Genomic DNA, 23,692 nt, shown 5'->3' with positions numbered 1-23,692 from the left:
TATCAGAATTTCAGGAGATCCCAACTCAAATATCAGAACTTGTTGGAGACCCAAGACTTACAATACAAAACAATACAATATAATAACAGAATTGGAAGGGTCTTCTAGTCCAACCCCCTGCCTAGGCAGGATACCCTATACCATTTCAGACAAATGGTTAGCTAATATCTTTTAAAGACTTCCAGTGTTGGGGCATTCACAACTTCTAGTGGCAAGCTGTTCCACTGATTGTTATAAACTTGAAGAAGACATTATACAAAACCTGGAGCAGCATCAAGGAATGGTAAATAATCTAAGGAAGAGATCCATGTTGCTGTATAGAAGTGTAAAATAATGAATTTGGAAGCAACTTTTCCAATTTATAAAAAATTTTAGTGGAGGAGGGAGACTAAAGCATTCTTCCACCACGTGCATTGATGCACTCGGTGGTTCTATTGTCCATCTCTGAGGCTCATTCACCCAAAACTGCCAAATGCTTGAAAGATTCAGTTGGCAGACCCTGTGTTCCTTGTTAATCTGGGTTATTTGTTGAGGGCATTACATTTGATCTCAGGATCCTTTCTGGATATAAGATGATGGACAATAACAACTATTTTTCTAAGATTGTGAATGGTGTCCACCCTGTAAATATCAAAGGTATTTTTGGGTTCATCTGAATTCATTACAAAATTTCACAGAATAATTACCATGCTGGAAAATGGATTCAGAAGATGAAACTTCTTGCCCCCTTCTATCTATCTATCTATCTATCTATCTATCTATCTATCTATCTATCTATCTATCTATCTATCTATCTATCTATCTATCTATCTATCTATCTCTGTATCTGTATCTGTATCTGTATCTGTATCTGTATCTGTATCTGTATCTGTATCTGTATCTGTATCTGTATCTGTATCTGTATCTGTATCTGTATCTGTATCTGTATCTGTATCTGTATCTGTATCTGTATCTGTATCTGTATCTAATCTATATCTATATCTATATCTATATCTATATCTATATCTATATCTATATCTGTCTGTCTGTCTGTGTGTGTGTGTGTGTGTGTGTGTGTGTTTTATTTGTGCTGTAAATAAATAAAGGGAGACTAGTATAGATCTATTTCAAGCTATTTATCTCTCATCAGCTAGCCATACCCTTACTGGGATTTGAACCTGGGCTATATTGCACACTAGGCATACTAGGCAGAGATCTTAGCCATTAGGCCACAGGCTCTTATCCGTTTATCAGCGAAGCCAGGGTGAAAGGTATCTATTAGATTTTTTACAACCCCTGGTAAGCCCCAATTATGGGAGGAAGCTAACTGCTTCCATCATCTGTCCTTCGGCTCGTCACAAAAGTCCATCACGACAGAAACCCAATATTTTTACTGTTGCCTTTGTTATATTTGTGGGTTTTTTTTATTTGTGCTGATAAATAAATAAAGGGAGACTAGTATAGATCTATTTCAAGCTATTTAGCTCTTATCAGCTAGCCATACCCTTACTGGGATTCGAACCTGTGCTGTATTGGGGCTTACCAGGGGTTGTAATATATCTATCTTCCAGCCTTCCGAGGTGGGTAAAATGAGGACCCGGATTGTTGGGGGTGATATGCCGACTCTGTAAACCGCTGAAAGCCCTATGAAGTGATATATAAGTCTAACTGCTATTGCTATTGCTATTGCTATTGCTATTGCTATTGCTATCTATCTATCTATCTATCTATCTATCTATCTATCTATCTATCTATCTATCTATCTATCTATCTATCTATCTATCTACCTATCATTATCTATCTCTATTTACCTACCTACCCACCTACCTACCTACCCACCTACCTACCTACCTATCTCTGTCCAAACAGTATTAAACCTGAGTGACGGGTCAGTGCACATATGTGCTGATTTAAATGCACTTTGAACAGGGCCTTGCAGCAGAGCTCATACCCTGTACCCATGGTGCAGCATTTGCTGTACTCTCTGGGGCAGAGAACAATATTCGCTAAGTTGGACCTAGCCCAGGCATATCAGCAGCCCAGACTATTGTCACACATAGGGGCGCGTTCAAGTGCAACCTATTCCAGTTTGGAGTCAGTGTGGCTCCTGGAGTTTTTCAAAATCTAATGGAAAGGCTATTGCAGGGCATACCGGGCATTGTCCCTTATTTTGACGACATCCTGGTCTCGGCACGTTCCCCAGCCGATCAACTGGCCTGCATCCGTAACGTACTTCGCCGGTTATGTGATGTAGGTTTGAAGCTAAAGACAACCAATTGCCAGATTGTGGTATCTCAGGTCGAATTTCTGAGATTTTTGATAGACACGAAGGGAATCCATCCTATCCCTGACAAGGTGCAAGCTATATGACAAGCTCCGGTGCCAACCACTAAAGCTGAGCTATAAACTTTCCTAGGACTTTAAAATTTTTACAATATTTTCCTACCACCCAAGGCTTCGCTGGTAGAGCCCCTACACGTTTGCTAGATAGATCAGCGAAGTGGGTGTGGGGAAAGCAGGAAGCCGCGGCTTTTCAAACTGTTAAAAATTTCCTCACGTCTGGAAGCGATCTTCTGCAATACAATGAGTCTCTCCCTTTAATGTTGGCATGCGATGCGTCCCCTTATGGGGTCAGCGCAGTCCCAAGTCACTGTTTACCATCAGAACTACAGGTTCCAATTGCATTTTTCTCTCACACTCTTTCATTGCCAGAAAGGAACTATAGCCAATGTGATTGTGAAGCATTACTATAGTGGCAGGAGTGAAACATTTTCACTCCTATCTGTATGGCCATCATTTCCACTTAGTGACTGACAACAAACCGCTGTTGGGCATCATTGCTGGCAAACGACAGACTCCTCAAATTCTGTCTCCACGTTTCACCAGATGGACTGTATTCCTGGCGGCATATAACTATGCCTTACATTACAGGCCAGGAAAACATATTAGCCATGCAGATGTTTTGAACAGGTGCCCGTTGCCGATTGCAGTTGAGGACCCAGCGCCAGCCTCAACGGTTTTGCTGATTGACAACATGCAACTGCCGATCACCACAGCTGATGTGGCTAAACATACTGGCCGTGACAAACTGCTATCTAAGGTGTTGGTGTGGACCACAAGGGGATGGCTGTCGGGTCTGCTCAGCACCGAATTATGGCCCTTTGCTATCTGGCAAAATGAACTGTCATCCCAGCAAGGTTGCCTCCTGTGGGGGGGCAGGGTGGTCATTCTGGCCTCCTTTCAAAACTCTGTACTAAACACGTTACACGAAGGCCATCCAGGCATAGTCCAGATGAAATCACTAGGCCGGAGCTATGCCTGAGGGCTGGGCATGGACCCGGACATCGCACAGTGAGTTTCTAGCTGCCCCAGTTTCCAAGAGTCCCAGCCAGCATGTCCCAGAGCCCCGATCCAAAATTGGGAACAACCGAGGGCTCCATGGTCCAGGGTACACATGGATTTAGCGGGCCCTTTTAAGGGCCAGACTTTTCTTGTAATTGTTGATGCATTTTCAAAATGGGTAGAAGTGAGTTTAATGTCTGCTACCACAATCCCGGCAGTTATCCAAGTATTGAGGCGTGTGTTTGCTACCCATTGGTTACCTGATCTGATCGTTTCCAATAATGGTCCCCATTTTACAGCTTCAATAATGGCCACCTTCTTTGCCCGACTGGGGATATGCTACGCTTTTGTAGCTCCCTTCAATCCCACTGCAAATGGCCTGGCGGAACGTGCTGTCCACACAACCAAGGAGGCTTTAGCAAGGTTTGGGCCCATAAACTGACAGGAGGATATTGACAAATAGTTATTGTGGCAGCATGCCACCCCATGTACCACAACCAACAAAAGCCCAGTGGAGTTGTTAATGGGTAGATGCATAAGGACCATGTTTGATCACCTCCACCCCAAGTATGACCCTGTAAGGCCTTTGGACTTGCATAGTCAGCTTAGGGAGTTTACCATGGGTGCACCAGTTTATGCCAGAAATTACACTAGCCATCCATTACAGTCACCAGGCATAGTAAAACAAATAACAGGGCTGTGCTCTTACCTAGTGGAGATAGAGGACAGCAGGGTATGGAAGCACCATGTTAATCAGTTAAGGGCTAGACAAGTTACCCCAAACATGGCGGAGCAGCAACTGCACCTGCTGGGTAAGCATATAACCCCAGCCAAGATTTACAAACATGATCTACGGTCTCACTCTCCTTCCCCCGAGAGGTTCAATGAAACTATAGGAAAACCAACCATGGCCTTACCTGTTCTTCCCTGTGACATTCCAGTGTCACTGCCTTCCGAGGTGTCAACAGAGAGCAAAATGGCAGAATCTACACTTAATCCAGAAGCCCCGCAGAGTTCACCACCCACTATGGCTCTTGAAGGCACACTACAAAGATCTGGGTGGGTCCGGCGCCGCCCTGGCTACCTGGAAAATTATGCATGTGCGTTCTAGGTGTGAAGGAGTGCTATGTTCTGTAGTTTTCCCTCTGGTCCGTTAACTAGGGGGTGCTGTCCTCACTCCTGATTGATTACCTGTTTGACAGCCGGTATATGTAAAGAGCTTTCAAAGAGGGCTCAGGTGTTGCCAGTTAGCTGAGACGAGCAAATTGTGAAGTGCCAGGTTTGGCAACCTGTTAGCATTAAAGATGAACTCCTGGCTCGCCTCCGTTTGTCTACCCGCATTCTCCCAGCTAGAACAGAATCATTGTTCAATCTTTGAATGGGGTGTTGCCTCATGGAAATGGCCCTTCTCCATCCTCAGGACAACCCATTTGCCAATCAAACAGCAGTGTTGGGCAGATTATAATAGAGGGCCATAAAGGAAGGAAGGAAGAGGAGGAAGAGGAGGAGGAGGAGGAGGAGGAGGAGGAGGAGGAGGAGGAGGAGGAGGAGGAGGAGGAGGAAGAGGAGGAGGAGGAGGAGGAGGAGGACGATGACGACGACGACGACGACGATGACGACAGATGCTTCTCATCTGCTCAGGCCTTCCAGAGGCTATCAAGTGAGCCCCCGCCCAAGAAAAAAGATAAGCAGAGCAGTAAAACCTTGTCCATAGAATAAATTGCCAGCACTTTTAAGCAATTCTTTATATTGAATTGTCCCTGGAAGCAACTAAGACCTAGGGCCCAGAGTTCAAGTCCAAGTTCCTCTGGCTTACAAATATACAGTAAGTAGCCCTCAACTTACAACTACAACTGTGCCCAAAATTTATGCGGCTAAGTGAGAACTTTGTTAGGTAAGTTTTGCCCCATTTTATGACTTTCCTCACCACATTTGTTAAGTGAATCACTGCAGTTCTTGCATTAGTACATGGTTGTTAAGTGAATCTGGCTTCCCCATTGACTTTGCTTGTCAGAAGGTCACAAAAGAGGATCACATGACCTTGGGACTCTGGAACTCTCATAAATGTGAACCACTTGTCAAGCATCCAAATGTAAATCACGTTGCCATGGGGATTCTCCACAGTCAGTATGATAAATGGTCATAAGTACACTTCTTTCAGTGGTGTTGTAAATTTGAATGATCACTAAAGGAACTTGTTATAAGATGAAGACCACCTGTATTTCCATGGGCTATGAATTTTAACTAGCACAATCCGACTGAGGAGTACTGACTAAGAACTGTGCGACTGTGACTTCTAGTCTCATTTTAGGTCACCCGGGTGACCTCAGGCCAGCCATTCTCTTTCAGTTCTAGGAATAAGGGAAGCCACTTCTGAAATCTGGCATTCCTTGAAGTTTGAGTTTATTGCTATACCTAAAAAAAACATTTCTTTTCCTGATTTTAAATCACACAACAACCTGCTTTAAAAGCTATCCACCTTCCAACATTCAGCACATTAAACACAGATAAAAATTATGTTCAACAAAATACCTAAAAAAAACCTAGATGCCCTTAACATGAGTTGTGAATATGGCCGATTAAGTCAGTTGGTGATTCCATACAACCCAAGAAAGAAGGTTACTCCTAGGTTAAGGAGGACAGACATTGACATGATGGTTAATGGAAAATGGCTTAGTCAAAGATGACTCAAATTCTATAGGGCACCTAGAAGCGTCAACCACCTGGAGAGTTCTTGCAAGGATTCTGATGTGGGGTTCCACAAAGGGGACTGTGGGGGTGCCATCTATGTGGGCCTTGGCTGAGGCTAATCAAATTCCAAACTTATCCCCTGAGAGGCATTGAAAGCCCAGTTAAATCTGCCAGGAGGAATGCTAGAACTTCTGTTTCTGGCTTTGCCCGTTATTCTGTCCAGGAGCAGTGGCTGGGTCGGCTTCACACAACCCATTACTAGCCTTGGGACCCCAGGTCAAGTCTCCTCAACTACTCTGCAGGGACAGAAAGACCCAATGCAATGGGGTGCCCATTCCTGGGGAAAAATAAAGAAGTGCTCGGCTGCCCCATGGGGACTCAGCACACCCAGAATTCCAACAACCTGCCAATTCTAGCTTCCAGCCAAGGCAGGTCTGTCAAACTGGTGGCCCATGGGCCAGATGCGTCATGCATAGGACAAGCCCACCCCAGCTCCACAAAAGCAAAAGATTTCACAATATGTCACGATACGTCAAGTGACGCAATCAAGTTTGACACCCATGATCTAAGGTGCATATATCAATGATCCTCACTGCAGAGAAGAAAGATAACTCCTCAGCTATCAATCCAGGTAAACCAGGAGTACAGGAGTCCTAACTGAACCTTCAAACCCCTTGGAAGTGTCCTTTTTTGGGGGGGAGGTTGCACAAAGCCTCATATGAGGGAATGTGAAAAAGGCCCCACCTAACCATGTGTATCATATAAACAGAGGAAAAACCAGGATGTTCCCTGAAATCAGGATCTGAGTGGGTGTGGCAAGAAGTCAAGCCACATCACACATCACACAGTGGACACCATATAATTGGTGATTGACAGCCCACTCTCTATTTAATAAATTAAGAAAGTTCAAAATAAAAAGGATCTTAGTTTACATATGAACATGGATTTTCTGGGTGTTGAACTATCTTCCTCCAGCATCACTTCCTTGAAAAGTCATAACAGGAAGGACACCTCAGGGAGTGTACTTGTTACTTTTCATTAACATTTTTTTTCCTCTGGCTCTTCCTCCTCATATGTACAGGAGTCCTAACTGAACATGCAAACCACTTGGTAGTTTCTTTTTTGGGGTGGTGGATTGCTGGTGGGGGAGGTTACCCAATGCCTCACTCCCCAGGGAGTGTACTTGTTACTTTTCATTAACATGTTTTTTCCCTCTAGCTCTTCCTCCTCATGTGGCACCCTGGAAGAAGTTCAGAAGCCCCAAAGCACAAATTGCCTCTCAATGTGATTGTCCCCATCTGGGTCTGTGAGACTTCTTCTGCTACATCTCCAGCGACAGCCTTTGATGTAAACATGAGATTGAAGCAACTTGAAAGGTATTTTGCATCAGAAAAGGATAAAGGCTTTGGGTCGCACTCTTTGGGGCACAATTTTTGGGAGAGGGCAGTGGGCTTGCTCTTGAATGTACCTTTCTCCCCTTTCCAGATGATGCTTGGTTTGTCTCTATCTGAATCAGGAAAGTCACTGGTATTTCCACCTTGTTAAAGTGCTTTGAATTCTTCTTTTTAGTTCTTATTAACAAATGGGAAGAGGGTTAATTCAGCACCATAAATTATGGATCTCCTGTTTCTATTTCTGATACTGCTGGTGTCCCACCCAGTATCCGGGAAGCTAAGAATGAAGTGCCAGCTGATTTTGGAACACCGTAAGGGAAAGCAACTGTGGAACTATTTCAAGCCAGGAGACCATCTTATTAACATTGTCACCACGGCAGCAATAATATCGCATACAATATTGCCTTTCAACAAGGCTCCTTATGATCATTTTGACTTGTAAGTCATTCAAGGTGATGGAGTTGCATTCCCTCCTTTTGCAATTCTAACACTCTCCTTTCCTTATTAATGACTTACTCCTATCTTTGAAAATATGTCCAATTTATTAAATAATTTGATGATGATGATGATGATGATGATGATGATGATGATGATGATATACTTGTGACAAATAAATCCTGCTCAGCCTTTCAACACTCACAAAAATGAAATAGTGATGGGTGAAGATAGCCTTTGGTTTTGAATCAGTATTGCCATAAGAACACAATGGGTCAATGTAGAAAAAGAGAAATATTTAAAACCTGTGCTGTTAATGTTAATGATGATAACTTGAACATTTTTTTTTACAGTAACTTAGTTACAACTTACGATGATGGTAGAATGTTAAACTTCATTATCGCCATTCATGTAATCAACAAGAATCCACAGCTTCTGCACAATCTCACACTGGGCTACAATATCCATGACAACTATTTGAGTACTCTTGGCACTTCAGTTGCCTTGCTTGACATGCTCTCTGTTGGAAAAGCCAATGTTCCCAACTACAGCTGTGGTAGGAATGACAACATTTTGGGTCTCATTGATGCAACTTTTAGGGATAGTTCCATCCAAATGTCAACATTACTAGCCACCTACAAAGCCCCACAGGTTTGTGTGTGTGCTTTGTCTGTCTGATAGAGGGTGGTGATGGGTGAGTGATTGATCTAATGATATCTTCTGTGTAGAATTCAAGAGTGGCTTTTCTCCATGGCCATTGTAGAGTCATGGCTTGGGATTGGGATTCACAATGATCAAAAGAGACACATCCTCTCATGATATCATCTCTATTGCTTTGATGGCTTCTGCAACACAGTTGTAAAGGTGTTGAGAGGGTCTGTGTCCAATCAAATTGTGTTAAAAATGTGTGGCTGTGATGAAATTATAGTAATATTTTCTGTACATAATTTTATCCAAAATAATTATATTTTCAGTGGTGAAATATAAGATACAAATATAAGATTTGTGAAAAGAACCTCAATAGATTATTGTATCTATAGTCAACAAAAAACCACTCATGGCTACAGAGTGATCATTTATTAAATAAATTTCCAAGCTTATTAGCCGGCATGTCAAATAAAATTTATCATAAATTCTTGAAGAGCAATAGAGCTGCTGGAGAGGATTTCCCACTGGCTGAACTACTCAAGAAACATCCTGACTCGTGGGTTATTGGCAAATTTATTCCCACTTATAAATAATACCTGAAATGCCAAGTTAGGTTAAAGATAGCAAAAGTAGTTCCAATACATAAACATTGAAAGAGGCATCTACACATTGCAAGCCCATGAATCTAATAGTTATTGTGGCTAAAATAAATGCTAGTTTTCTTTCAAACAGGGCTGAGTGTGGATAGATGGAAATTATTGCGGAAGGCTTTAGGCAGAGTGAAACCACGATTGACTAGTATTTAATTTGAACCAACAAATTTTTAAAAAATATATGTTAGGTCGAACAACAGTTTGCTATCCTTATGCTTCTCAGTGTACCATCTGACATCTTAGGAAGGATCCTGAACTACAGGTGCCTAAAGTGCTAAATGCATATTATAACACCTTGTAATATGCTGATGATATGATACGATATTATTATGCTAGCGCTTAAACTGTAAACAAAATCATAGTTCTCCAGCTTCCTTAGCCCCAACTATTAAACTCTAAAAGCCAAAGTTACTCCCCTTGCTCTTATGTGGAATTGACCTTTGGGTAAACAGATGTCACTATGTGAACAAACAAAACCACAGCATCTTGGAAGTATCTTCTGTGCTGCGTAAAAGGACTTCAGCTACTGTCCTTAGAGCTAAGCTGAGAATTTATACAGTTTGTCTGTTGTCTATCATAAATAGTCTGAATAATATTATTCAGCATTATATAAAAGCCGTGGTGGCGCAGTGGTTAGAGTTCAGTAGAGCAGGCCACTTCTGTTGATCACCGGCTGCCAGCAGTTTGGCAGATCGAATCTCACCAGGCTCAAGGTTCTCTCAGCGTTCCATCTTTCCGAGGTTGGTAAAATGAGGACCCAGATTGTTGGGGGCCATAGGCTGTTCCTGTAAACTGTTTAGAGAGGGCTGTAAAGCACTGTGAAGCGATATATAAGTCTAAGTGCTATTGCTACAATATTCAATCATGTTAAATTATGTATTTTGTATTCTTTAATATTACCTAATGGCTAACAAGAATATACTATTTTAATAAGTTCACGAGAACCAAATTGAATTTATTAAAAGCCAGTATGTTGGACTTCATAGAAGCCTAAAAATAACACAGCATTCTTAATTGCTTTTTCAGATCAGTTATGGAATTGTTTCAGAATCTCTGAATGATAAAAGTCAATTTCCCTTTTTCCATCCAATGTTCCCCAGAGAAGGGATTCAGTACCCAGTAATTGTCCAAGTCCTCCTCCATTTTAGATGGACCTTGATTGGTCTTTTTGCTTCAAACACAGAAAAGGGAGAGAATTTCATGAGGACTTTTACTCTCCAGCTTGTCAAGAAAGGGATATGTGTTGTTATATCACAACAATTGTCAATGACGACCTCTACAGCATCCCTCAGGAAAGCCATCTCTAAGTGGAGACAAGTCAATGTCTTTGTTCATTCTGCAGAATATGATCCTTTGACGGACCAAATTCTTCCATTCCATTTAACTCTTAAAGATTTGCCAGGATACATTGAAGGGAAAATTTGGATCCTCACAATGTTGGGGAAATTTATAGCGGGACGGAGCACAATTTACCGATACATCCATAGTGTTTGGTACTTTGATTTTCAGAGAAGAAAAAGGCCAAAAGAAGATGCCTATGAATCCAATATCTTTACAAAATACCAATTTTCACATCGGTCTTTTCGCTGCTCTTTTTCAAAGCATATCTATTCAGTCAGAGGCTGCAGAAGATGCATTCAGATAACACCGCTGGTGCCCCATGAAAAAAGAAAAAGGACACAGATTCCCAAAGAAAGGCTTATTTACAATGTAGTTGAAACTCTGGCTCATGTCTTGAATGCTGCGTATTCCTCCAGATCCAGGAGGAGAAGGAAGGAGAGTGAAAAGCTCCAGTCATGGGAGGTATGGAGGCCCCAGAAGGATCCATAAAACTAAGTTCCTTTGGAGAAGACATCCCAAGGAGAATGAGGGGAAGCATCTCAACCTCTTATGCTACAAAAAGCCAATAGTCCCAAAGGTGCTTTTTCAAGAGTCAATTGAACTTTTTTTATTTTTCCTTGAAGACATTTTGCTTCTCACCCAAGAAGCTTCTTCAGTTCTGATTGCAAATCCTTCTAACCAGTTGTCCTCTCAGTCCAGAATGGGGACTTTGCTGTCTTCAAAAGGGTGGCCTTTGTCTTTCAAATGCAGATGGACTGCTGAATTTTGTGCTGATGGGTTTGTTCTCCTTTGTTGTGCCACGTGTTTGTGAAGTGATTGTTTATTTATCCAATGCATAGATCTGCATGTTTCATTGCATTCTACTGCATAGACCTCAATGACTCACACAGGGAGCACTTATGGCTAGATAAGTACAAGGAATATAAATCCTTCCTTTCTTCATCATTCAATCAGAACTGAAGAAGCTTCTTGGACGAGAAGCAAAACATCTTTAAAGAAAAACAAAGGAAGCCCAGTTGCCTCTTGAAAAAGCACCTTTGGGACAACCATGACCTGGATGATCGAGAATGTCCATAGTCAAAAACCTAACAGGACTGGCCAACCTAATTGCTTGGGAGATATTTCTTCCAATAGCTGATACTGTTGCAGAAAATGACAGGCTTTAGACTTCTCATGATATAGGAAAAGTTTATTTAGCAGCCAGGTTCAGAAAGCTAGCCCATGGCTAGCATTGCAAGTTTTGAACCACCTTCATTATCGAAGCACACGTTCTTATACATTCTTAAAGGCAGCATAACACGGAAACACTTAACTCTTTTCTTATTAGTTACCTTGAGAAGAAAGCCTTATGAGGAGATGGGGTCTTACTTCTCCTTTTGTTATAGGTACTGAGTACGTGTCTCTAAGCGAACTTTAGCTGAGCCTTGTGGTTTGGACTTTTGACATAGGGATGTTGGCTGGAACATCTTGTGGTTAGAGAATGATGACATTTCTTTTAAGCAAGCTTCTAACTATCTTTTTTTATGCCATGTCTTCATTCTTATATTTTTAATCCATATTTTATTCAACTTTAATACCATGGCATATGAAAAACTGCTAATTGAAAATTTGATAAATGGAATATTTATTGGTGATTAATAGCATAGAATTTGAAATTCATACATTTGAAGGAGAGCCTGCGACCATCTACCCCAACTCTTCCTTCTGCCAGAATCAGTTAAACCTTATCTGTCTGAAGTCTGCTCAATCTTTGCATTAAGACAATCTGTGAAAGGGGGACTGAACTTCTCTTGTTCACTTGTTTAGCTCTAACCTTTTCACCCCTTTGATGATGTTTTTCCTCTCATTTATCAAGAATCTCCTCTCATGTGACTGAGTTTATTTTTCCATATCCCACACTCCAGAATAACAGTGAATAGCTCTTAAGCCTGCACACACACACGCACACACACTTATTAGAAGGTTGCTGAATCCTCCTTTCTCCAACTCAAAGATTGTTTTAATGCACACCTTTCCAACTGGTGGCCCAAGGGGCAGATGTATCGCATGCAGGCCACAACCACCTTGTCTCTACAAAGGCAAAAGAAATGTCACCTTATGTCATTATATGACACGTGATGAGAATGAGTTTTACACCCATGCTTTAATGAGAAGAAATCCTCCCAGATTCCTTCTTATTGTCAATTCCAAAATGGCTAACAATGATGTTATTTTTCCACTGGATTTTACTTATGCACCTCTCCTTACAGGAAATGGTGAATATTTATTTTTTCTGGAAGATTGGTATTTTTAAACACGGTCAAAATAGTTTGTCTAGGACTTCATACAAATCTTAAATGACAAATTTATGAATTATCAATTCATCTGCCTCTATTAATGAAAATAAGGTAGAATAGATTGCCAAAGAATTCAAGCATGTTTTCATCCTATTCTACTGGCACTTAAATAGGTTAATGATCACATCAGGAAGTGATTCGTTAATACTTTTGAAGAAATCAAGTTACATCACCAGCATTCCTGCAATCTATTAAGGAAGTATAATGATATGTGAGAATGACATTTGGGGGGCTGAAGGAGAGATTCTGCCTATGGAATTAATAGAGGGGAAAAACCCCTAGCTGCACGATAGGCACAAAACAGAACTGAGAAAGGTTCCACCTTGACTTTTCAGGCTGTAAAAGGAATTGGTGGGAGTTTGTGAGATTTGCAATGTTAGCCTTGGAAGAATCGGTTAATATAGTAAAGTAGAATTAACTTATCTGGTTGTGTTTTCCATCTGATCTACTTGAGAAAAAATTAACTTGGCAATTTTTTTCTTGACAAATCCATGCATTCTGGGAATCACTCTGTTGTTTTGAAAGAGTGAATTAGCTATAGAATGTTCCCTATAATTAACAAGTTTTTGTCAATTATTTATTTGGTCAATATACAGTATATATTGGTCAATATAAAATATTATATATTTTCTGGTGTTTTAAAATAGTTGTAACACATGCCCCCCCCACCCCAAAGCATATTTGCAAGTTAGAAAATTTCAGAAGTTAACATGTGAAAAGACTTTGTGGGATAAGAAACAGATTTCCACTTTTAGGGTTCTGAGATATTTTCATTTCAGTTCCACCCCTTTCTGAAGAAGAATGATTTTTCCAATCTTTCTCATCTGAAACTATATTTTGACCAAAATGGTGATCCACTAGCAGATCTGAAGATCATGAGCTTGTTGATGTACCCCAGGAAGCATCCCACTGAACAACAGTTGGGGAGTTTTGAAAGACAGAGATTTATTATTGACGTAGATGCTCTTTCACAGCTAAAGTTGCTCAACAAGGTAGGAGAAATATTGGCACCTTTTCTCTATTTTCCAAATCCTTAATTCCCATATTATGTTGACTAAGCCTAGTCAACATACTACAGTATGTTGGTAACAGTAATAGTTTACTAAGGTGGATGAATTTCAACTGAGAATTAAATGTGAAGATTGGCACCCTTTGACTGTAGTATTTTTAAGTGGGTTAAGAATCTTCAGTACACTTGACCACAGTGCTCTTCAGATGTTATACTTTGTAACATGGTTGATTTATGGGATGTTGGTTGACTATACTTTTTAAGAAACAGATCATGGCCCTTTTGTGTCCCCTCTTCAATCTGGTATCTCTAATAAAATGTGTGAAAATCCCTTAGATGCTAGGGATTGTGATTCTGATAGCATTGAACTCACTTCTTTCTTGGCTACATTTAGAAAACAACAAAGCAACTCTGTTGACCAGTGCTTGAGTTCAGGTTAAAACTAAATGTAACTCAGTCAAGACTTTTGTTTTCTCAAAAATAAGACAGGGCCTTATTTTCTTTTGGCCCCCAAAATATGGCCTTAGCCTTATTATTGGGAGTGGTATTGTTTTGGGGTTGCTGGCCAGCTGCTCTCTTATGATCAGGCTCCCAAAGAGTCAGGCATAGCCTGAGGGGTGAACGGATGTGATATGCTGTTGCAGCAGTGCAACAGAGCAGCCATGAGGTGACCACGCTCAGGAAAAGCCACCTGGCAACCCATCTCTCCAGCCGGGCAGAGCACCACTCATCGGCTTAGCGGTATCCATAAGGCAGCAAGCTGGGGGAGATGGGGAGAACAGGCACTCGCATGGCTTGGCGCCTTCAGGATAGCACTGGGTCAGTGAGTGGTGCTCTACTTGGATGGAGAGGGGGTTGTGCAAGCACATGTTCTGCCCCCCACTTTTGTGCTTCCCAGCCTCACTATGAACAGGGCCAGCTCTCCCTGCAGGGCCAGGGCACTGCCACTACCACTGCCACCATTCTAGCACTGAGGATGGCTTCTTCTGTGGCTTCCAAACACCAGAAGTCCACTGCCGAGTTTTCCGGCAATCTGCCCACAACCATAGAGTACATTCCCAGAGTGGCCACTGCCAGAAGACTCTCTGCCCCAGCTGCCGGAAGACTCAGCAGCAGACCTCCAGGGTTTGGAACCCACAGAAGAAGCCATCCTCAGTGCTGGGATGGCAGCACCACCGGTGCTCTCATCCTGCAAGGAGAGCTGGCCATGGGTTGTGGTGAGGCTGGGAGGCGTGTGAGTATGGGGGGAAAGCAGATACTCATGCAATGTCCCTCTCCAGCTGGGCAGAGCACCACTCATTGACCCAGAAGTATCCCAAAGGCACCAAGCCATGCAAGTGCCTGTTCCTTTGCAGCTCCCATGACTTCATGACATTGGGATACCAATAAGTCAGTGAATGGTGCTCTGCTGGCTGGAGGGGGGGCGTGTTTGCCAGGCAGCTGCTAATCAGTGTGGTTACCTCATGGCTGTTGTGTTGCACTGCTGCAACAGCGTAACATAGCAGTTCACTCCTGAGTCTATTCCCAGCTCTTTGGGAGCCCACTCAAAGAGAGCAACTGCCCAGCAACCCCCTCTGCAGCCAGCAAAAGCACCATTCACTGACCTAGAGGTATCCTGAAAGTGCCAAGCCACACAAGCACCTTCCCCCTGGTTCTCGCAGCTTGGTGCCTTCAGGATACCACTAGATCAGTAAGTGGCACTCTGCCTGGCCAGAGGTGGGATTTTCCAAGGGGCTTATTTTTGGGGCAGGGCTTATATTTTTGTCCACCCTAAAAATCTGACAAAGCCTTATTTTCAGGACATGTCCTATTTTTGGGGAAACATGGTAGATGGAGGTTCAGGTGGTCACAACGAGAAACAAGTTTGGGCTTTAGGATTCAGCTTGTCTTGGTTGGAGATAGTGTCTTTTAAAGGGAAGGTCCATAATCCGTTATCTTTTTAAGCCTTGGACCTTCTTCCTAGGAGGTCCTGTCACAGTTAACCATGACTCACTTTCATAGAGCAATAGGATTTCTGCTCCTAGAAACGAGGTCCAAGGCACTGAATACAATAATCATAGGTGACCCAGAAAACTGATTGCACTGAAACATGACTTTGGTCCAAAGAAGAGACTTCTTGATGTCTAAAGTAATGAGATATCTTTTGGAAAAAAAATACTCCTTAGATTTTGCCTCTGGATTGTAAGGATCCATGTTAATAAGAAAATGAGGAGTAATCCACTGGGTGGCACTCAGTACTTAAATATTTTCTAAAATCTTCTTAAATCTTTTCCATCCCTCAGATTTGATTAAGTAGAAAGGTACTTTCTTGCAATGTGATATACCAGAAACAAAAGGGAAGAAGTAAAGGTAGAATCTGTCAGTCGTTGTGTTTCTGGAAACTATTAGGAACTGCTTTTAGATTTCATATTTATATAACTGAAGCTCAGAGACAACTTGGCTAATTCTCATGTTGACCAAATTTCTCAATGGATGATGAGTCGTAACATATTTTTATGTGCCCTGTTTCTCTTCTTAGTCTCTGCCTCAATCCAAATGTGTGGAAAATTGTCATCCTGGATTTGTCAAGAGAGCTCGTGAAGGAGAGCCAGTTTGCTGCTATGACTGTGTTCCTTGTCCAGAAGGGACCATCTCTATTCAGGAAGGTAGGTAACTCTAGAGGGCAGGAGACTGGATTCATTGACAGCACCTTGATCAAGGAGCATGACATACAAGATAGGTTGTTGTTCTTTATTTTCAACCTTTTCTTCCAAAAGGTGAAGAAAATCAAAACATCCTGAAGAATAAGATTGGAAGAGATAGAAGGATATGGTGCATTCACACCTGTTAGAGGCAATCTCTCTCCTATTTGTCAATTTGGAATTATTCTTTCTTTTTAAAAAAATAATAGAATAGAATGGAATTGTCAGAGTGCACACAGTGTAACATGTGAGACAACCCAGAAGCAAATACAGTAAAGAGACATTTGTATTTAAATAGTGGTGTATCAGAAAGGATCACACTGCACTAAAATTCTGGAGATTGGTTCTTTTCCTGTATATGTATATGTGTATGTATGTATATGTATATGTATATGTATATGTATATGTATATGTATATGTATATGTATATGTATATGTATATGTATATGTATATGTATATGTATATGTATATGTATATGTATGTGTATGTGTATGTATATATATATATATGTATATAGCCTATATATATAAGCTCCCACTTATCATTTGCTATGGCTTTGCTGTCTCTTGGTATCAGCTGGCACCCAAAGAAAGTATTTATTGAAATTCAAAAGATGAGACTATATAAGAAAGATTTCTTTCTGTTTTCTCAGATACTGAAAAGTGCACCAAGTGCCCAGATGATCTATATCCAACTGAAAAGCGAGTCCAATGTATCCCCAAAAGATTAAATTTTCTATCCCATGAAGAGCATCTGGGAATTATCCTGGTCACCTTTGCCCTACTCCTCTTCCTAACAACAGGGTTCATTTTAACCATATTCCTTAAATACTTAGAAACTCCCATTGTCAAAGCCAACAACCGGGACCTCTCCTTCATCCTACTAATCTCTCTCCTGCTTTGCTTTTTGTCCTCCTTTCTCTTCATTGGACAACCAAGGAAAGCCACCTGTCTTCTCCGACAAACTGTGTTCAGCATTGTTTTCTCAATAGCCGTGTCTTCTGTGTTGGCCAAAACAATCACAGTAGTATTGGCCTTCCTTGCTACGAAACCAGGGGGCAGAGTGAAGAGATGGTTGGGGAAGAGCTTGGCCAATTCCATTATCCTTTCTGGTTCTGGTGTCCAAACATTCATCTGTGCCCTATGGTTGGGAGTTTTCCCCCCATTCCTGGAATCTGACCTCTACTCCCAACCTAGAGAGATCATCCTTCAATGCAACGAAGGCTCTGTCACCATGTTTTATATTGTCCTTGGCTATATGTGTTTCCTAGCAACCATCTGTTTTTTGGTGGCTTTCCTAGCCAGGAACCTGCCTGGGGCCTTCAATGAAGCCAAGCTGATCACCTTCAGCATGGTGGTCTTCTGCAGTGTCTGGGTCTCCTTTCTGCCCTCCTATCTGAGCACAAAGGGGAAATACATGGTGGCTGTTCAAGTCTTCTCCATCTTGGTCTCCAGTGCTGGACTTCTGGGATGCATCTTCTTCCCCAAATGCTACATTATCCTCCTGAGGCCAGATCTGAACACAAAGGAACATCTAATGATAAAAGTTGGGAAATAATATTAAAAAATTTTCTCAGGTACATTACATTTAATTTTTCATTGTTGTTATTGGGTTTGTATGCTTCCTTTGCATCACTTTGACAATTAAAATTCTTTAAAACTAAAAGAAATAAACTTATGAAATGTGTAAAACTAATGAAATTAAATTCAACATAATTAACAAATGGTAAAATAAATGAATTACCATATTTTTGGAGTATAAGATGCACCTAGTTTTTGGGGAGGAAAACAAGAAAAAAATCTACCTCTGCCTCCCATCAATTTGCCTCCTTGCAGCAAACAGCAAACAGCCTGTTTCAGGTTCCGTTTCAGTTTAGCCTGATTAGCACAAGGAAAAAAAAATCTGCCTCTGCCTTCCAGTAATTTGCCTCCTTGCAGCAAACAGCATGCTTCAGTTTCAATTTCAGCACACATACTTTCAAAATCATTTAATCAGAAGACCATTATTGCAAAAATGGCTCAAAATAAAAAAAAAATCCACTATGTGTAAATTCCGAATTGGCTATCACCGACCGAAAGGACAACTCAGCCAAATTTTATACATTTGAACAAAATGCTAAGATACAGAGACTTAATTGATAGGGAAATTTAAAAACAATTGAAGAATTGGCAGATCAGAACATGAAAGTTTACTGGCTAACTTATCTCTAAATCAAAACTAAATACAATAAAGATACTAAATTATATGACATCGAAACAGAACCACACAAATTGGATAAAATTATTCAAAGCTCAGATAGTAAGATGATAGGGAGAATATATAAATTCCTCCTGAAGTATAAAATGGAAGAGGAAATTGTGAAAGAAAAAATGATAAAATGGGTGCAGAACTTTGGCTATAATATTGAATTAGACAAATGGGAAAAATGTTGGGGAACAGACTTAAAAATGACACTATCAGTTGCATACAAGGAAAACCAGTACAAAATGTTTTATATATGGCACCTGGACCAACAAGGTTAGCTAAAATCTTAACAAATACCTCCCCAAAATGTTGGAAATGCGAATCAATACACGGAACATATTACCATTTATGGTGGACCTGTGAGGAGGCTAATTTTTTTGGGAAAAGGATCAAAAATTGGCTGAAGGCAATAACAGGGGTTAAAATAGAATGAAAACCTGAAGTTTTTTTTAATTAGGAATAATGTCTGCAAAATACAAAAAAGAAATCCAGTATTTAACACTACATATAATTACAGCAGCAAGGATTGCCTTTGCCCAGTAATGGAAAAATAAATTAATTCCAAGCGAAGATGAAATAATAAGAAAGGTTATGGATTGTGCTGAAATGGACAAACTAACTAAAGAAATCCAGGGAAAAGAAGAATCAGACTTCTACCAGATATGGGATAAATGGTGTAGGTGGATGGAAGAAAGAAACAAGAATCAATGAAGGAATATAACAAAACTCAAAAAATAATAGTTATGAGTAAAATAAGAGGGTTAAGAATGGTGAAATCCAAATGAAATACAATAGAAGGGGAAATAATATAAGATGAGCGTAATCGATTGATAATTGCTATTAGAAAGAACAGGAAGCTTCTGTTCGTATTGCATTGTATAAATGTGGTGTATGTCTAAGTTGTGTATGTGTGTATTTTACATGTTTGTTAATAAAAAATAAAAAATTAAATAAAAAACAAATGGTAAAATAAATGAATTACCATATTTTTCAGAGTATAAGATGCACCTAGCTTTTGGGGAGGAAAACCCAAAAATCTACCTATGCCTCCCATTAATTTGCCTCCTTGCAGCAAACAACATGCTTCAGTTTCAATTTCAGCACAGCCTGATTAGCACAAGCAGCTGATTTTTTGGGTTGGATCAGCCTCCCGACGATCAGCTGTTTCAGGCTGCAGGGATTGCCTTGCCTATTGCCACCTTCACATGCTCCATTTTGGGCTTCTGATCCGCACCACCTAGAATGGGTGGGAAATGGGGCATGCAGAGGCCACCTACAGAAAAGACGTGCTTTGAAAAAGAACAGTAAAAAGACTGATCTCCAAAGGGTGACTCAAGAAAGAATGCGGATTAAAAGGCATAATTTATCTACCTTTCCAAAGTTAAATGGAAAGTAATAATTCTGTCCAAAATGGCACCATATTCTATGTAGTGAAGAAAGACATTGACTTGTCTCCACTTAGAGAGGGCATCCCTGAGGAATTCTGTATGCTCAGTTTTGGATAACTGTTGTGCTTTAACAACACAAATTCCACTCTTGACAAGCAAAGGAGTCAAAGTCCTCATGAAATTCTCTCCATTTTCTGTGTCTGAAGCAAAAAGGCCAATCAAGGTCCATCTGAAATGGAGGAGCACTTGGATGATTCCTGTGTAGATGATCCCTTTTTTGGGGGAAAGCCAATGATAAAAGGGCAATTGAATTTTAGCGTTGAACGAATCTGAAAGTATTTCAAAACTGATCTGAAAAAACAATGAAGAATACAGTGTTATATCTGGGATCAGAGCAACTGATATGCGTAAATGAACCTGCCAGTAGACGATACCACCATTAGAGATATTTTTTGAATAGTAAAGATGGTAGAAAGAGCTTTACTTCTTTTCAAGTCATTTACAATATACAGGTGAAACTCAAAAAATTAGAATATCGTGCAAAAGTTCATTTATTTCAGTAATGCAACTTAAAAGGTGAAACTAATATATGAGATAAGACTCATTACATGCAAAGCAAGATAGTTCAAGCCGTGATTTGTCATAATTGTGATGATTATGACTTACACCTCATCAAAATCCCAAATCCACAATCTCAGAAATGCAATCAATAAAACAAGGATTGTACATAAACAATATAGGACCTCTGAAAAGTATTGGCATTGCCCAGTCACCTCCAGTGTGCATGCACGCACTGGCCAGCTAATTTTCAGCCTTAATTTTTGACCATTTTTTGCCCTATGGAGGCTGAAGCCGATGGAGGCTGAAAAACCACCCAATGCGCAAACCGGAAGTTCAGGAACGGACATCTAGTTTGCTCCTTAGGCTTTTTCTTTTTCCCCCTCTGGAGGCTTCAGTGAAGCTTCCTGAAGCCTCCAAAGGACGAAAAACCAACCAACCGAAGTCCATTCCTGAACTTCTGGTTTGCATGTTGGGCCCTTTTTTGCCCTTTCCAGGCTCATAGAAAGCCTCTGGAGCATGGGGAGGGTGAAAAACATATCTAAAGGGCCCACTGGAAGATGGAAAATGGGCCATTTCCAGCCTCTGGAGGGCCTCACGGGGGACAGGAGTGGCCGTTTTCACCCTCCCCAGGCTCCAAGAAAGCCATGTGTCAGTGGTGGGTTGCAGGCGGTACGCCCCTGTATGGGAGTACTGGAGCCTGCCCAGAGCACTGGGTACCATTCCGGTATGGTGCTCCAGAGGGCCTACCTGCCTGCGCTCCTTACCTGTCCTTTAAAGCCTACAGCGCTTCCACACACAGGCCATTGAGCAGCTGGAGTATTGTGGAGGCTTGTGGAGGCATCGCTGGAAAGCAAGATGCATGCACGCATTGCGCGTGTGGGCAAACGCACTGCACACATTCATGTGGAGGACGCCAGGCCCTGTTGTAACCATACCGGTTGCAACAGGATCCGGAACCCACCACTGCCATGCATGCACTGCATGCACTGGGAAGCTGAGGGGGTCACACAGGCATGCACAGGGGGCACAGCAAAGGGGATCATTAAATTATGGGGGTGGGCACACAAGAGCACATGTGCTTTTGGCACCCGAGGTTCACCCTCACTGATATAGAAAACTGGAAAATTTAATAGAAATAATAATGGACATTTATCAGTATGCTGGTCTTCTGTAGTGCATGGATAACTTTTGTGCCCAGTTACTTAAGCACCAAAGGGAAATATAGGTTAGCTGTGCAGGTCTTTTCTATCTTGTCCTCCAGTGCTGGACTGTTAGGCTGCATCTTCATTCCCAACTGCTACATTATCATTCTGAGGCCAGACCTGAATACAAAGGAGCATCTTATGACCAGAAGAAAAGTTAAAAACATGAGACAGATGAATTTCAGCTCTCCACATATTGTCAAAGATGGTCTCTAAATATCATCTGGATGAGCAACTTTGTTTTACATAGTTAAAGGTTGGCTAGGTGATAATGTTCCCCATTTTGTAAAATAGAATCTAAAGATGGTCACTCAGCCCTTGGAGCAGTGAACGTGTGTTGTGACCCAGAGTTGGCACGCAAGCAACACATTCTAGGCAGGAGCTTGACAACATTTGTTCAAACATCATCCCCCAAAATCCCCAAAATCCAGAAAGTCCTGGTAAATTATCCAAAGTCTCTGTCCAAGTCTTAATCCTACATTCAAAGAACAAAGCTCAAACACATGCACCCACACACATTTTGTGCAACTTCCTAGCTGTAAAAGTCCACAAGAGCAGCAGTGCTTCAGGGGCAAACAGGACCTTAAACATGACTACATTCACAATGAGGCAAAGGATCAAACTTAATTCCACACCAGCAAGGCTTCTAGAACAAAGTTCTTCTTGGAGCCACGGAATGTGTTACTATGAAATACAACACTTGCTCCTGACAAAATCCCCTCCTCATGGTGGCTCCTTAAATACCACTCTCTAGATGATCCTTGAAGTAGTTGGTTTGCCCTACACTGACTTCACTGACTTCCACTGTCATTTGGAGCAGCTGAAGTTTCCAAGTGGTTTTCAAGGGAAGCCCCACATAGAGCAGCCAAGCTCTATAGTGAGCAGAGCATGAATTTTGTTCTGAAGTGTCCTCTAGAAAGAAGATTAGAAGAAATTAAGTTTGGTGTTATCCACACAGAATAGCTTCAAACTCCAAAAGTCTGGGTGACCTTCCTCAATGGTCTTTATGGATAATGAAAAGTATGGGAGACAAACTATTATCTTGCAGGTCCTCATAAGTCTACATTGGTTTCAATGAGCATCCTCGAATTTACTTTTTGGACAGGTCCCAAAGGAAGAATCAGAACTCCTATGCTGAACTATGAACCCCGGGATGTAACTATGTCTTTCACAAACCAATTCCCAGAACACTGTCAATAATTTACTAAGAATGTATTACTATCATTCTTATCTTCCTTTCTAGTATCTATATCTCCACACTTATGACTATAACCATGTTGCTTCTATCTTTCATTTTATATTGTTTTTATTTGTTTCCCAATATGATTTGATAGCTTATTAGTAACCTTGACTATAACTAAATGTTGCATCTTTTTATTCTTGGTGAATGTATTTTATTGTCTTATGTACATTAAGATGATATGCACCAAAGATAAATTCCCTGTGTATCCAGTCACACTTGCCTAATAAAGAATTGTATTGTATTGTATTGTATTGTATTGTATTGTATTGTACTGTACTGTACTGTACTGTACTGTACTGTACTGTACTGTACTGTACTGTACTGTACTGTACTGTATTGTATTGTATTGTATTGTACTGTACTGTACTGTAATGTAATGTACTGTACTCTGCTCTGCTCTGCTCTGCTCTATTCTACTTTGGTGTTCAATGAGCATTCTCCACATTACTTTTTGGAGAGGTCCCAAAGGAAGAATCAGAACTCCTATGCTGAACTATGAGCCCCAGGATCCAACTATGTTTTTCAGAATTTTTTTCTGCAGTCA

At 41.0% G+C, this 23,692-nt stretch overlaps 1 protein-coding gene across 1 annotated transcript in view; it reads left to right on the top strand.

Moving 5' to 3' along the window:
* The first annotated feature begins 4,933 nt into the window (after window positions 1–4,933).
* LOC148047032 (vomeronasal type-2 receptor 26-like) overlaps window positions 4,934–23,692 on the top strand; it is a 36,504-nt gene continuing 17,745 nt past the window's right edge. Inside the window, exons 1-2 of the mRNA XM_087707689.1 lie at window positions 4,934–4,981; window positions 7,231–7,388. Of these exons, the coding sequence (XP_087563815.1) occupies window positions 4,934–4,981; window positions 7,231–7,388 (206 nt within the window). The remainder of the gene's footprint in view (window positions 4,982–7,230; window positions 7,389–23,692) is intronic.

Source organism: Thamnophis sirtalis, unplaced genomic scaffold (genome assembly GCF_051295495.1).
Source record: "Thamnophis sirtalis isolate CommonGarterSnake01/CBP01778 unplaced genomic scaffold, rThaSir2_p1.2 scaffold_3, whole genome shotgun sequence".
Classification (NCBI taxonomy): Eukaryota; Metazoa; Chordata; class Lepidosauria; order Squamata; family Natricidae; genus Thamnophis; species Thamnophis sirtalis.
This window is presented reverse-complemented; position numbering and strand designations above follow the sequence as displayed.